At 42.5% G+C, this 15,579-nt stretch overlaps 8 protein-coding genes across 8 annotated transcripts; 4 read left to right on the forward strand and 4 right to left on the reverse strand.

Moving 5' to 3' along the window:
• Positions 1–14: 14 nt before the first annotated feature.
• IRC19 (Irc19p) lies at positions 15–620 on the reverse strand (the record flags this gene model as incomplete). Its single annotated transcript, XM_003682146.1, has 1 exon — positions 15–620. The coding sequence occupies one exon, from the start codon at positions 618–620 to the stop codon at positions 15–17; it is 606 nt and encodes a 201-aa protein (XP_003682194.1).
• A 251-nt stretch (positions 621–871) lies between these two features.
• Positions 872–1,147, forward strand: RTC6 (mitochondrial 54S ribosomal protein bL36m; the record flags this gene model as incomplete). The annotated part of the gene is made up of 1 exon (XM_003682147.1): positions 872–1,147. One exon carries the CDS (start codon positions 872–874, stop codon positions 1,145–1,147), a length of 276 nt encoding a protein of 91 aa, XP_003682195.1.
• Positions 1,148–1,260: 113 nt separating this feature from the next.
• Positions 1,261–4,275, reverse strand: RTT10 (tRNA (34-2'-O)-methyltransferase regulator RTT10; the record flags this gene model as incomplete). The annotated part of the gene is made up of 1 exon (XM_003682148.1): positions 1,261–4,275. One exon carries the CDS (start codon positions 4,273–4,275, stop codon positions 1,261–1,263), a length of 3,015 nt encoding a protein of 1,004 aa, XP_003682196.1.
• Positions 4,276–4,531: 256 nt separating this feature from the next.
• On the forward strand, positions 4,532–7,828 carry PAN2 (poly(A)-specific ribonuclease; the record flags this gene model as incomplete). The annotated part of the gene is made up of 1 exon (XM_003682149.1): positions 4,532–7,828. The coding sequence occupies one exon, from the start codon at positions 4,532–4,534 to the stop codon at positions 7,826–7,828; it is 3,297 nt and encodes a 1,098-aa protein (XP_003682197.1).
• A 128-nt stretch (positions 7,829–7,956) lies between these two features.
• TCO89 (Tco89p) lies at positions 7,957–10,086 on the reverse strand (the record flags this gene model as incomplete). The annotated part of the gene is made up of 1 exon (XM_003682150.1): positions 7,957–10,086. One exon carries the CDS (start codon positions 10,084–10,086, stop codon positions 7,957–7,959), a length of 2,130 nt encoding a protein of 709 aa, XP_003682198.1.
• A 237-nt stretch (positions 10,087–10,323) lies between these two features.
• Positions 10,324–12,069, forward strand: VPS45 (Vps45p; the record flags this gene model as incomplete). Its single annotated transcript, XM_003682151.1, has 1 exon — positions 10,324–12,069. The coding sequence occupies one exon, from the start codon at positions 10,324–10,326 to the stop codon at positions 12,067–12,069; it is 1,746 nt and encodes a 581-aa protein (XP_003682199.1).
• Positions 12,070–12,080: 11 nt separating this feature from the next.
• CTI6 (Cti6p) lies at positions 12,081–13,382 on the reverse strand (the record flags this gene model as incomplete). The annotated part of the gene is made up of 1 exon (XM_003682152.1): positions 12,081–13,382. The coding sequence occupies one exon, from the start codon at positions 13,380–13,382 to the stop codon at positions 12,081–12,083; it is 1,302 nt and encodes a 433-aa protein (XP_003682200.1).
• Positions 13,383–13,793: 411 nt separating this feature from the next.
• Positions 13,794–15,473, forward strand: PPQ1 (protein-serine/threonine phosphatase; the record flags this gene model as incomplete). The annotated part of the gene is made up of 1 exon (XM_003682153.1): positions 13,794–15,473. The coding sequence occupies one exon, from the start codon at positions 13,794–13,796 to the stop codon at positions 15,471–15,473; it is 1,680 nt and encodes a 559-aa protein (XP_003682201.1).
• Between the last annotated feature and the right edge of the window lie 106 nt (positions 15,474–15,579).

A 15,579-nucleotide genomic window follows, 5' to 3' on the forward strand; every position in this document is an offset into this window, starting at 1 on the left:
AATTTTAATGATTTTTACAATCTAGTACGTAGCATTCGATTCAGATACAACAGGCATATATCATACTCTCCAAACACTTTAAACGCTGGCGACGCGTCTGGGTTTCTGATGTGATTGAATTCTAGTCTATAATCAGCATAGGGGTTATCCTTCCCTTGGCCCTTCCTTAAAATCTTAGATTGTTTCTCGAACTCCAATGTCAGTAGATTTTTGAAAACTTGGCGGCACATAGTGTTGTCCCGAGCTAATCCCCATTTTTTCTGCTTCGTCTCTGGCAAATAGGAAACAGCCTTGATTATGAACGCTAAGCTGTTCCAGAGCTCCTCTCGAAAACTGACAAGTGGTGGCTCACTAAAAATTATCGACCTCTTAAGCTCATAATTTTCAACCTTGAACTTGTATCGAAGATAGTCCGTATATGTATCTCTAACCATTCGACGATTTGACACAAATGGGCGTAGCCTCATAAATCTGCGATAAAAGATTCGAAGCATGGTGCTTTCGTGGAGGGAATGGTCATCTTGAACACTTTTTGATGGGAAGTATTTGGCTCGGTTCTTGATCAGCGTATATTCACTGTTGATCACGGCATTAGCTGTGGAGATGGTGCGCCATCTCATCGATAAATATCAGAGATCAACGAAAAGATGAGACAGAGCTCATAGGGCTCAAACGCTGATCGATTCTTAATATTCCTAACCTTATATCTAACTGAAAGTCACATGATTTCTTCCAGATAGTAATTGAAAAATTTCGACATAGTATTGAAGACCAGTACTGGACGAATCAGCTATTTAAAAGCTCAATTCTGGTCCTCCCTCCTGTGGAATTTGGCCCCTAAATAAGAACTGCTTTAAACAATATATCATCCATGTTACGGCGCTCACTGTTCCCAACCATTGCAAGGTCCTGTACTCAATTGGGCAGAATTACCTCTAGCTCTTCGGCGCTCCTGACAAGGCCAACGTCTATTCCATCCTGTTCCAGTGTACTCAATAATCAGGCTTTGGCGCCATTTCTCACCAGAGGTTTCAAAGTAAGGACATCCGTGAAGAAATTCTGCAGTGAATGTTATATTGTTAGGCGGAAAGGTAGAGTATATGTCTACTGTAAATCTAACAAAAAGCACAAACAGCGTCAAGGTTGATCAATCACCATCAATTTAAACGAATCTACTGTCATGTCAATATCAAAAATAACTTCTCTATCTTATATATAGTATAGTACATTTTGTACTACGGTCTGAGTACATATGAAAAGTCATAAATCTATCCTCAAGGCAGAAAGTCCCACACCGCCTATCAATGCTAAATGACGAGTGTCCTTTGTTTGGACAGCATCAGAGCAGCCCGTGTCAGCGATGGTGGTATATTCACTGCTATGCTTTATGAGTTTGTTTTCTGTTATGTCCCATAGTCTCACAATTTGATCAACTGAAGTGGTGAGAAGCTTTGTTCCATTGGAAATCAAACTGCAGGATGTCATCGTGGATGCAGCCGCTTGTGGCTGGAAGTCTAGTACACGAGCGTTCAGTTTGCCAGTAGCTGCGTCCAATTTGGCTATGGTAATACCCAATGCATTGTCATCCCCACCAGTATAGATGAAGAGCTCATTGCCTTGTTCTAAGACATGACTCATGCATTTTATTCCTGACTGGTGTACTTCCAGTCGGCAGTCGTAGTCTGGTAAATCCATCAGCGAGAGGTCAAGATCATTGTCAATTAATTCGCCGCTCTTCTCATCGATCTCAAAGGGAATATGCTCAGTTATATTGTAAAATATCAAATGACCATCCGTTGGAGCAATTGCTAGAAATAGCTGGTCGCAAATTGGGGTCAGGAAAACGTTGAGGATGCAACACGTTTTGTAGTCCCCATTGATTATCGTTGTGAAGGTATTCTGTTCGCTATCATACAACCACACTTTGATAGTAGAGTCCGAGTAAACTGTGGCCAGTATGAAATTTTGGCTTGCGCCCAAAAACTTGACGTCGAAATCCATGATCCTAAGATCTGGAAGATTGCTAGAAACTGGCAAGCTTTGGCGTAAAGCTATATAAGGACGAGAGTCTCCCTCTGTATTCAGTTCCCACAGAAACAGCTCTTCCCTGGCGGACGAGGAAATCATCAAGTTTTCTTTGATGAATTGACACCTCTGTAGACCTGAGACATGCTTCCTTTGCGTCCAGTAGTTCGTCATTTTGCCGGATTGCTCATTGACGTGCATCAGCTTAATGGTTGTATCTTCAGAACCAGTGCAGAACAAGTAACCATCCTTGTACTTCTTCTGCTTTCGTATCGTTATATCTCTAATCTCTCTTCCATGAATACCTGCACATAGGGTCTCAGGTGTTTTTGAATTATTGAACCTTTTGAAGAAAAGTGTTGATGCCTTGATATAAACCAAAATTGAACCTTTATCATCCTCACAGAGCTTCCACTGACGATGAGCTCCACCGCAAATGTGGCTTGTAATTTCGTAACAGGAAGTCTCGTTGTAAATATAGAATAAACTGGACTTGAACCCATGAGTAATATAATCGCCATGGGCGTTGAACTGAGCACCCTCTAAGAAGCCTCGTACGATCTTATTAGATTGGATGATTTCGTAGTCTTTTCCATCTCCTCTGCTTGCTCCCTTCAGATAGATCTTAATGAAGGTATAGTAACCATCTCTATTTGTGACTGAAAAGACTTGAGAATCTCCGAGATCTTCGACAAATTGTATTGACGTTGTTGTATCCCCTGGAGTCATCTTGCTAATCAGGTAAGCTGGACATTCAACTTTCTTCAAATCAAAGACTGCTAACGTACTGAAACGAGAACCAACGAGGAGAAAATGCTGATAGACTTCCAGGCAAGAAGAAACAAAACTTTCAGGCTTTTTCAAGCTAAAAGTTTTTTCCATCTCCAAAGTAGAAAGATTGAACCTCATACATACCAGGTTTTCTCTTGGATTTGGAGATTCAAGGAGTACAAGGAACGTTGTGGGGGATTCTTTCCTTATCATGCAATTATTAGTTTTGGTGAGATCTGAAACGTGCATCTTGGTCTTTGCAATAACGTGCTTGCCATCCTTGTCAAACTTCAGAGCTAGTAGATCACTCTTATTGTTAGCAAACACTACAACATTATCACTCGATATACCATGAGTACTGCTATAAGATGCAAATTGATCATCAGTGAACAAAAAAGTCCAGGTATCATTGAAAGATTCAAACAACACTATTTTACCTTGGGAAGTAATCGCAACCAGGCCAAAATCAAACCAGTGAAATCCCTTTATTATTTCATCCTTATCGGCAATGATGCCAGTCTGATCGGCTATTTCTTGTAACGTGTATGACTGCTCGTCATTATCAATTCTTGGATGATCGAGCTCTATAACTTTTAATCTACCGTCATTCCCCGAAGTAATCGCCTTTCTCCCACAGCTGTCGACATCCACACCCCAAATATTCTTAGTGAGATGTGCTTCGTACACACCTTTTTGCTCCAAACTCGCTTGTGATTCTTCATCTTCTACAATCTTCCAAACACGACAAGTGCAATCCTCAGAGACACTAACCAATTTACTGCTGTTATCATAAAACTTTAGGTTCCATATTCTAGCCGTATGACCCCAGCCGACTGATAGAAGATCGCCTGTTGTGAGATCCCATAGTCTAACAGACCTATCATCGGAACAACTAGCAACATATCGACCATTTTCGCTAATGGTAACGTAGAAAATGGAACCCTCATGGCCTTTCAAATTGTGTAACAATTCCTCTTCGTAAAGATCCCATATCAATACACCACCCATGACTGTTCCTGCGTTGATAAGCACCTTGTCTGGGCCAAAGACAGTAATTGACCCAGAATATAATATAGACTTTTCGCCATCAATTCCTTTGGTAGCCAATACATTTCCTTCCAAATCCCTTATTAAAACTTTATTATAGGAAGTCAGCAAGTAAGTCTGGTCTCCAGTTTGGCTAAACTGGCCGCTCATGATCCATTCATCTAGTAACTTTTCATCTTGTGACATATCCGGACAACCGCTAGCATCTTTCGATCCAATTATCGAGATAGATCTCGCACCAAACAAAAGTAAAGCACCTTCACCGTTAACTGCAATACCGTGAATTTTATTTCGACGGAAAATACGACACCTGTTGATCAGTTCTCCAGTCTCAAGATCATGAACATGTAAAAATGGCCCATAACCCGCATAAACCAGGTTTCCTTGGAGCTTCACACACAGTGAGGGCCCATAATGTGTCAGGTATTCCATTGATATGTTTCGACCGCAATTGAATCCGATAGTCTATCCATTATTCATTAATCTCTAACTATTCGAGGCGATGAGCTCAAATTTTCCAATATCAAGTGTATAAGGCGGGTAAAACTGACGCTTTCGAGCCTTAAAGGCTTTATGACACCACCTGAGGCTGTTCGATGAGAGCTTCGGAGACCAGAAAGAGCAATCGCAGCCCTTTAGCCATCGATCTCAGCGGTGCTAGGTGTTGTGCTTGGGCTAAATCGTTATCATGAACAATTGGCAACACTCTTTTACTCATTCGCTGGACCTTATAGAGCACTTGAAAAAGCCCTATTTCAGATATGACAATAGAGAGAAGGAAGCTACGAAGACAAGTTTTGATGCCCGGGCAAATCTGATATGGGTTGGTGACAGCTACGGTCGCGTTTCCTCTTACGATCCCAATTTCTCTCTATATACTCGTTTTACTGCGCATATTGGTGGATCAGCGGTCAACGATATATTGAGTCATAGAGAAGGTATCCTGACCATAGGTGACGACTCACTGCATTTTTCAAACCGCAGAGGGATTACTTTGTTAAATATGACCAGTGTTGATGTAGCTGCCTTCGATTCGCTTAGCGCGATGTGTCTGGGATCTGTAGAACAGCAGGACAAAGTATACTGCGCTGGAGGGAATCCTGCATCTGGGATAGTATGTGTTGATTTGAACAGAGGATGCCTCGAATCCATTAAAAATTATCCTTCGAAAATTAAGCTGTTATCGTCTAACAACAAACTTATATCGATCGGCAAACAGTCAGGAGCTATTGACGTCCTGGACCCCAACTCTAGTAGCATAATCAAGTCATTTTCAGGACACTCGGGAACCATATCAGGTATGGATTCTCGTGGTTATACTTTAGTCACAGTTGGCAAGTCAAGAAGATTCAACAGTATGTATGCAGATCCTTTCGTGAACATCTACGATTTGAGAACTATGCAGCAGCTACCCCCTGTCTCGTTTTCTAAGGGTACAACTATGGGTGCCGGAGGTGCTGATTTTGTTCAGCTTCATCCTTTGCTTCCAACAGTAATGGTGGTGGCATCTGAGTCTGGCTCATTCGATTTCGTCGATCTGGTAAACCCTACATTGAGAACACAGTATGTTCATCCCTGCCAATCCATAAAGGATGCGGTATTGTCACCTAACGGAGAACATTTAGCCTTTGTTGGAAACGATAATCTCTTAACTACATGGACAAGATCGAAGGACACGCCTTCTTTCACGAGCACGCCAGAAGTTTGGGAGTATCCAGACTATGTCGATGACGGAATGCTTCCAAAGACTACTTCTGTAGATGATTATGATTATCCATTGAGCAGCGTTGGGATGCCCTACTATAGCCAGAAACTTTTATCCGCATGGAACAGCGTCGTCTTCAGAAGCCCTGGTTCAGTGCCTTTACCGATCGATGCCAGCATAATGGCATCCACACCAAAACCCAGTAGGAAAAGTGATTCTGGCAGCCTTCGAAAGTATGTCACTGCTCGTTATGATAGGCAAAAGTATGGGCACAGAAACACTGTACCACCTTACATAAGCCTGAAAGACGTGCGAAAGAAGATTGCATCCGGAACGGTGCCTGATGACATATTGAGATATAAGCCCAACAAAGAAGGAGAGGTTCCTCCAGCATACGGTAAATTGCAGTTGAGTCACGGTCGCTATGGATCAGACAATTTCGATTTCCAAGCATTTAATCAGACACCGTTCTCCACATTGGACACAGACGGTGACAATACTTACACCAACGCTATATTGCAACTATATCGCTTTGTCCCTGAGTTGTTCAATTTTGTCGTTGGGTGCTTAAAAGATGAAAATTTCCAATCTAACTCTTTGTTAACTGAAGTGGGATATTTATATGATATGATGGACAGATCAAAGGGTACAGTGTGTCGATCGACCAATTTTCAATCATCGCTGAACTCTTTGGAGGAGGCGAATCAGCTTGGACTCACAAATGAGCTTCCTAGCGATCTTCAAATGCTCAAAAAATCGATTTTAGCAGAAGAGAAGTTATCTTCCAGTCCTGAGAAGCTGCAAAAAGGGTTGGCACAGAAATTCAATGAATTTTTACTGGCGCGTCTGATTCATGAAGAACGTCACAAAGACAAGCCTAGCGCAGCTCTTGAGGATCTTTTTGGTTTCCATCTAGATTCGGTGGTACGCTCCAACTCTAGCCAATTTGAGAAATCTTCAAGCGTTGTTCCGACCTTGACGGTTTTATCTCCTGCTAGAAACGGCTCCAAGTTTGGGAGCAAACGACTTAATAACCAAACCATCCTACCTTATCTCGAATCATCAATGAAAAGGGTCAAGCACATTGCTGGTAGCAAACAGGAGATCTTAGGATATGAGAGAACCATTAGAAACTTACCTGCAGTATTATCACTGGACATCCTTCTTTCGGAATCCGAGTGGAACATTGTGAAATCTGTTCGTAATTGGCTTTCAAAGGATTTTTTTGCAACAATCTCTAAAGACAAGGCATTGATTCAACCAAGCTTGGCAGATCTGAAAGGCAACGCTCCAATATTCAAGTACCAGCTAAACGGTTATGTCGCTCAAATCACTGATAACAATTGCGAGACGCGTCTGGTAACGTATGCTCGTAAGTTCGATGCCAAGTCTGAGCAGTTCAAGTGGTACATGTTCAATGGGTACTTGGCGGTCGAAATAGAAGAAGAGGAAGCCCTCAACATCTCGTACTGGTGGAAGAAGGTGGAGACTGTAATATACTGTGACGCAGAAGAGATACGAAAACCATTCTTTTCTGTGGATACATATCCCATTAATTACGAAATATTATTTCGAGATCATTTCGCTAATAAGCTTAGGGAATCGGCAAAGGTAGAGTATCAATTGCTTACAAAGGAAGAGGCGCCGCAGCCTGGAACTATGGTTGCCATTGATGCTGAATTCGTGATTTTGAATGAAGAGTTGAGTGATATTGATTGTCATGGTGTCAAGACAATCGTTAAGCCCAAAAAAACGGCTCTGGCCAGGCTGTCGGCAATCAGATGCGCTAAAGGGCAATCCTTTGGCATACCATTTATTGATGATTACATTTTCAACAAGGACCATATTGAAGACTACGTGACGAGGTATAGCGGAATATCTCCCGGTGATCTTGACTTAGACTTGAGTACAAAACCATTAGTTTCGAGAGAAGTTACCTACAGGAAAGTCTGGCTCCTGATGCAATTGGGATGCGTGTTTATCGGGCATGGGTTAAGTAACGATTTCAAGCACATTAATATCAATATACCTCCCAAACAGATAAGAGACACGGCAATATACTTCTTGCGGGGGAAGCGGTATTTGTCATTAAGGTATCTGGCCTTCGCCCTTCTAGATAGAAACATCCAAGAGGGAAATCATGACTCGATAGAAGACGCATACACTGCGTTGATATTATATCAGAAGTACCTAGATCTTGAAAGGGATGGTACCTTAGAACATGTGCTAGATAAAATATACTCAGAAGGAAGAGCGCTGAATTATCGAGTACCGTTCTAGTTGTGCTGTGTGAGCATGCGCCTTCTCACGAATATATATTAAGTGCCAAATAGAATACTAATAAGTACGGAAAAGATGCGCTAGTGGATTGATAATACATATATAGGTTTCATGCAAAATGGAGAGGACTAGAGTCGCTGCTGATGATGAATAGCGTTTTCAATGCGCCGATTTACTGCTCTTGTCGTGGGCTGTAATGAATTGATAGTCCTTTGGTGCTGGAGAGCTGTACCACTTCCTGCACCACTTCTCAGTGAATTGCGGCTCGGCTGCGGAAAATGATGACCAGTACCATTGGACTTGAGCCTGCTCAAGGGATTGGTATCTTTATTGAACTGAGCAGTCTCCTCCTTCCATATAGAAGATAAAATTCTATGCAACTTGGCGTCGTGAGGTTTCGGAAGAAATTCTTCTTTACTTCTAGAGTTATAGCCGGAGAACAGTGAGCTTCCCAGATCTTGATTAGACTTGTTTGAGCTCTTTATTCCAACACTTTTCTGATCGGACTCTACTCTAGCCATTGCTTCCTCAACTGGGTTAGTAAATCTTCTAACATTCGAATATTCGTGTGAAATTCTTTCAAACTCTCTTTTAACTTCAATGTTGCTTGCCATGAATATTGGATCATTGCCGTCATTATGTGCGCTCAAGTCCATAATGGAGTTTTCTCTTTGCAACCACAGTTTACGTTGCGTCCTTGACTCACCATCCATAGCATCTGATTTCAAGAATTGTGCAAAGTTGTTAATCGAAGAGACCGATGCAGCATTTTCTCTATGCAGTGGAGAAGCTGGGAGCTCCGTTCCATAAGCCTGTCTTGGATCTGACCTCATCAGATTGTTTTGAGACGTCCTCTTGCGCATTAAATGGCTCATTCGAGAAGTACCATGGAAGCTATCTGGAGCCGTCTTAAGTAGACTATTTGTCAGACCCGAAATTGAAGATGAGAAGTTCTGCTGATTGCTGGCTTGAGGTGCATTGACCGAATAGTGTTGGGTAATATTCGCACTCGCAGCTGAGACTTTCGGTTCTTCTTCATGGATCCTCGGATAATTTCCATTACTGTCAATTTGATCACCATTCCCATCATCTTCCTCGATAGAACCGTTGTGATAGTTATTAGACAGCGAGTTTTGAATGGAAGGGGGCTGTTCAAATCTCCTTACAGCTCCGGTTGACTGCGAGAGAATCATGCTAGGCATATACTGCTCTATGTCGCTATTTCTGTCCTGTACTTCAAAGGGGGGATCTTGATGAGGTACAGCCTCAACTGTATTTCTTTCCTCATCCTCACCCATTTCATTGAACTCGCGTCCTTGCCTCTTCAAACTGTGAGCACTCAAAGTCTCCGTATCATAAACGTTTAAATTACTATTACTAATGTGATCGTCCCCATCGTTTGGCACATTATTTTCGTGGCTATTAATTTGATCTTGCATAGTCACATCATCCTGTAATGTTGCATGAGATGGTAGGCCGCGCAATCCATTTCCTTCTTGTTGACTAGTCTCTACACCTTCATGGTGTGGTTCCGCTATCATATTTGAAGGCACTTGGTAGCTGGGCTGGTTTCCGATTCCTTCATTAGTCTCGCTTTCCTCCAATGGAACAGTCAGGTTGCTGAACGTTTTTGAGAGTAACATAGGCTCTTTAGATTTCGAATGTAATTTTGGTCCCTCAATTTCACCCTTTTGACTGCTTTCATTGGAAGCGCTAGACTTATTGCCCTTGTTGGAGACTTCATCTTCCTCATCAGTGAAATACTCGACCTCTTCGTCGGTCGTAGTATCATCATCATAAAGTTCATCACCTTCATGTGAATCTATCACCAGATGAGTGCTCTTACTCCTGCTAGGCTTCAACCTCGTGAAACCCGCTCCAAGACTATGTGTCGAGGCCATGGATCCTGATCGGCTTCTCGGTATATGACCAGGATTCGACCGCACTCTAGCCAGCATCGTCATGTTGAGGCCGCTTATTGCACGTTTACGGTACAAAGAGTCTGAACTTCTACTTTTCGTAAAAGAGTTCGCTGCAACGCTATGGCAGTCGCCCTCTGTACTCTCGTGAGATAAAACTCTGTGCAAACTCCTAAAACTCGCTGCACTCTTCGTCCTTGAACGGGTGGTAAACTGTCTAAAGTGTCTTGCAGGATGACCAGCAACTGTCGTCGACAGATGGCTCGAGCTTTTTCCCCCACCATTCTGAGTAGAAGTCATCTCCATGTCAGACCTTAATGATCTGCCCCTATGTCCCATCTTTAACAACCCTCTTCACACACACTATGCCATTCAACTGAGGGCTTGACTATTCTCCTTGGTGGAAGTTCTTACGGTTAAAACTGATAGATGGCTCAGTGCTTTTTATTCAACTAACACTCGCCTTGCCCTGTTAGGAAAAACGTGGAATTTCACACCTATAAGGATTTCTTGATAGTTCAAGAACTGGCTACAAAGCTCGAGAAAGACGGTTAGAGTGCGGTATTCGTGGTCAAGATGAACTTGTTCAAGGTGTCTGATTATTATATCGGGAGGATATTGAACTCTCAGCCAAAGTCGGGGAGCGGAAGTGTTGTGGAGCAGAGTAGGATCAGAGCATTATTGTTGGATAAAGACACCACGACAACTATTTCAATGTGTGCTACGCAAAGTGACTTGCTGAACCATGAGATTTATCTGGTGGATACGATTGAGAACCAAAATAGAGATACTATGAGACATCTGCGGTGTTTAGTATACGTTAATCCTAGTGAAGAAACCATTCAGGCTCTTTTAAAGGAGTTACAGAACCCCAAGTATGGGGAATACTATATCTTCTTCAGCAATATGTTGACAAAGTCTCAGTTGGAGCGCCTTGCGGAAGCAGATGACCTTGAGGTAGTTTCGCAAGTCGAAGAGATCTTTCAGGATTATCATATTTTGAATGAGGACTTCTATTCATTAGATATACCTATAGAAAGACTTTTCCAGAGCCATGATGTGTGGGATGAGTCGGTCCTGACAGAGTGTACAAAGTGCATAACGTCTCTACTATTATCGCTTAAGGTGAGGCCGGAGATAAAATTTGAGTCTAACAGCAAACTGTGCTCCAAGCTTGCTAGAGAGATAAACTACGAGATAGAACAAAACGAGAAGACATTGTTCGATTTTCCATCGATGGACTCACCTCCATTGTTGGTGCTTCTGGATCGTAAGAATGATCCTTTGACGCCCCTTTTACAACCGTGGACTTACCAATCTATGTTGAATGAGTATATTGGAATCAAACGTAATATAGTGGATTTATCAGGGATTCCCGATATTGATAGAAATTTGCAAACCGTGACGTTGTCGCCAAAGCAGGATTCCTTCTTTCATGATACTATGTATTTAAATTTTGGTGAATTAGGAGATCGGGTGAAGCAATACGTTACAAACTATAAGGATAAGACACATTCAAACAGCAAAATCGATAGTATTGAGGACATTAAGAATTTCATCGAGAAATATCCCGAGTTCAGGAAACTTTCGGGAAGCGTAGCTAAACACATGGCCATCGTCGGCGAGCTAGACAGGCAATTACAACTGAGAAATATTTGGCAATTGAGTGAAGTTGAGCAAAACTTGGCGGTTCATAAGGATAATCAGCAGGATTACCGGGATATGCTGGACTTGTTTAGAGAACCCAAGTTGGACCCGAAATACAAACTGAAACTCGCTTGCATATATCTTCTCAAACATGGTGGGAATGACGCCAAAGTCACTGAGATGTTTCAGATTTTAGGTCAGGAGCTTCCGGTGGACGACGTTAATTTCCTTCATAAGTTCAAGAGAATATTTAGCTCTAAGAGCAACGAACACGACAACCAAGGTCATCAGCTGGAGAGGGACGACTTACTGAGTGAACTTGCGAGGAAATTCAACAGTAAGATGGGTTCAAAGAGTCATCCAGAGACAGACAACGTATACATGCAGCATGTACCTGAGATTTCGACCTTGTTAACCCAATTTTCAAAGAATAAAGTTCCAAGAGATAGGCTAAGGACGATTGGTAATGATCAAGCTGTAACTTCCCCTTCATCGCCAACTTCCTCTCCACCGCCTCAGGATATTATATTATTCGTTGTTGGAGGTGTTACTTTTGAAGAAGCTAGATTCGTTCATCAATTCAATGAAACTATGAAGAATAGGATGAGGGTCATCCTTGGTGGTACTTCGGTAATCTCTACCAATGACTATATAGAGTCCATCCGTAATACGTAAAATATTAATGATTATTCCTGAGTACTTGACGTGGTCGAATACTTCTTCTCCCACAAAAGCAGGGATCTCGTAAGGTCATCCATCAATTTAAAGCTGTGGTCGTATTTTTGAAAGATCGAGTCAACTTGGTCAACAAACTGCTGATTTTCTACAAATCTAACCAACTCCTCCTTTGAAGAGTGACTTTCACTCAACTCCCATTGGGTTCGCGAAATAAACTCGAGGATAGCCGATACCCTTCGCCTCATTTCATTCAAAGAGGTTCTCTGAGGCGGTATTCTTGCCTTCATGGGTTTATTTATGCCAATTTCTCCCTTGTTGTTAGCTACACTACCTTTTGTACGCGGAGTGCCCTCTGAACCATTTTTGTTTACCTTCTTAGACGTCTTGCCTACCCTTTGGGATCGCCTGGACCCTGGACGTTTCTTTGTGTCTTCCTCCGACGTCGAATTCGAAGATCTTGAAGTGGACGGTGGTGTCTGTTTATGTGGCAAAGGTGATGGAGAGGCAGCATTGACCGAGTTCGTGACGCTAACTTTATTGTTGTCCGCAGATACATCAATCGATCCTGGTGCGGTTGTTTCCTGTTCCACAGGACTTTCCTTGGTCTCCAATTGACCCGCTGAATCATCAACACGAACATTTGAACCCTCGCCTGCTTCATCGTCCTGCTGAGAGGTTCGCCGACTCTCACGTATAGCTTTTTCCAACATCAATTGGTACTGTTTTTCCTCTCTCGCAGAGAAAGTGGCTCTTTTTCTATCCTGTAGTCGTCTATCGCCATCCTCCGTACTCGCGGAAACATCCGCTTGAACTTCACCAGCCCCATTCTGGTCCTGAGCTTGCTTAATACCTTCAGGACCCTTCTCATCTGGTTCAGACTGATGGCCACGTGACCCGCGCGCTCTACCCGATGATGATGAAGAACCCAGCATTGTATCGTCATCGGACTTCTTCCCCAGCTCAGGTGCCTCCGATTCAGGCTCTGCATGTCGATTACTCCTCCTGCTCAACCTCCTTCTCTCTGCAACGGGCCTATAGATTGACCTTGTCGCTCCAGTGGTGTCAACCGTATACAAATGATGCAACTCCGGCTTACACTGTTCACACCAGTACTTTTCTACATGGCTATCCTCACCATCAGCAATCCCAACGCATGATCCATGCTGCCATACAGAACATTGTTCACACTGGATATACAGTCCGGAGTCATCCGGCGGATCTATCTCGCCACAGACACAACGGGTCTCTCCCTCTTCCTCCTCGTGTGAAACTTCCTCCTCCACAGTAGGCTCCTCCTTAATCACCTCCATTCCAACAAATTAACCACAATTGGTTCAATCTCGTACCTGTAAAACAGACCCTTTCAAACTCGATGAGTTTATTATCTTGGGTTTATTTAGCCTTGATATTACCCGTTTTGCTTCGTGGAGCGCGACAGTGTCCTTCACAAATTTATTTTCAATCAGTGGCTGGAAGTTGGTTGGAAAGCTGGCTGGATTCGCCAAGAAAAGCCTTTGCTTATTATTGGATACGATTCACATACGGGTTGGTATATATCTGCTTCCTGGGCTGGATTGATTAGTTATAAACTTTTAGAAATCTTTTGGAAACCCTTTACACAACCTACGCACATTTCAGCCCTATTTTGCACCCTCATTGCTGAGAAACTACGACTTTTACTACACAAACCTTTATTCATTCAAAGAAAATACCATTAGGATATGGGGAACAGCCCGTCAAAGTCTAATAACACTAATTTCGCAGTACCGAATTCGTCAACGAGCCAACAATTAACCACTCCCAGTGATGACCTTAACGCTAATGAACCTAATGACCCAGATGATAGTAGGTTACTACCTACTATCAGCAACAATGACCATTCGACTACGAAGAATATAGATATTACAGCAAAAACAACGGGTTCAGCAGCCGGTAAGCTGAAAAGTGGCAAGAATTTGAAGAGGTATTCGCCTCCAGTGACGGCGTCCGCCGACTCGGATTTGACTATGGTGCATCAGACTCCTCCTTCTATGAGGAAAGGACGTAAGTCTAGTTTCACCTTTGATGTGGATATTTCGACCGCCAAGGCATTTGCATCCGATCAAGCAAATGGGCACAGTGGCAGTGACAGTAGTTACAGCAGTCAGGACTCTTCGGGGAGCAGCAGTAACACTTTGTTCTCACCTTCTCCCTCAACTACCACAACTAGCACTTGTGCGAATAACATTACTTCGTCGTTTAACGACTCGGTTTCCAACAATTTTGCTTATTTGAAACCCACGGCGAGGTCGCCTCAGGGCAACCTTCGTAAGCAAATTGTTCACAAGGGCGTCGAGAATAACTCTTTGGTTAAATCGGGTACTTCTATTCCGAACTATAGAGACTTAGAGAAAAGAGTTTTCCTCAAGAGGCACCCTCATGATACTACATCCAATGACGGATTGGACATCGACGATGCCATTGAAAAATTGTTAAAAATCGGTGAGACAAGGTACTACAAGTCCCGCGACTTCCCTTTCAACTCGTGGGAAGTTCAGTTGATCTGCTATCACGCAAGGGAAATCTTCATGAGTCAGCCTTCTCTGTTGAGGTTACAGGCACCCATCAAGGTCGTCGGTGATATTCATGGCCAATTTACAGACCTTCTGAGAATCTTGAAATTAAGTGGTGTTCCAGCAGAAACAAATTATCTCTTCCTGGGTGACTACGTTGATCGTGGTAAACAATCTCTAGAGACAATACTATTGTTGTTCTGTTATAAGATCAAATACAGAGATAATTTCTTCATGCTGCGAGGCAACCATGAATCTGCCAATGTGACCAAGATGTACGGCTTCTTCGACGAGTGTAAGAGAAGAACTTCATCAAAGACCTGGAAAATGTTTATCGATGTGTTCAATACTTTACCATTTGCTGCAATCATTCAGGACAGAATTTTCTGTGTACATGGTGGTATCTCTCCGGAGTTAAAGTCTTTGAAACAAATTGAAAATATCGTTAGACCTACTGATATTCCAGATGAAGGTCTCGTCACAGATATACTTTGGAGTGACCCTGATTCTCAAGTGAGTGACTGGTCGCTCAACGATAGGGGTGTCTCTTACACTTTCGGTAAGAAAAATGTTATTGATTTCTGTTCGTCTTTCAATTTTGATCTCATCATCAGAGGTCATATGGTGGTTGAAGACGGTTACGAGTTTTTCGCAAAGAAGAAATTTGTTACAGTTTTTTCAGCTCCAAATTATTGTGGTGAGTTTAATAATTGGGGAGCTGTCATGAGTGTTACCACTGGTCTCATGTGCAGTTTTGAGCTTTTGAAACCACATGCCGCAGAGAAATCCAATCAGAAGAAAACCATTTCAACCAATGTTAAGACCAAACCTAAATCTACTAAGAAATGAATTTGCCGTTTCTGCTTTATCTATTACTCTTCTATTTTTTTATGCATGCATATTAACAGCAATCTTTCAATACTTTTATAACAGGTACGTTTCAGTTACAGATATA

Source organism: Torulaspora delbrueckii, chromosome 6 (genome assembly GCF_000243375.1).
Source record: "Torulaspora delbrueckii CBS 1146 chromosome 6, complete genome".
In the NCBI taxonomy this organism is placed as follows: domain Eukaryota; kingdom Fungi; phylum Ascomycota; class Saccharomycetes; order Saccharomycetales; family Saccharomycetaceae; genus Torulaspora; species Torulaspora delbrueckii.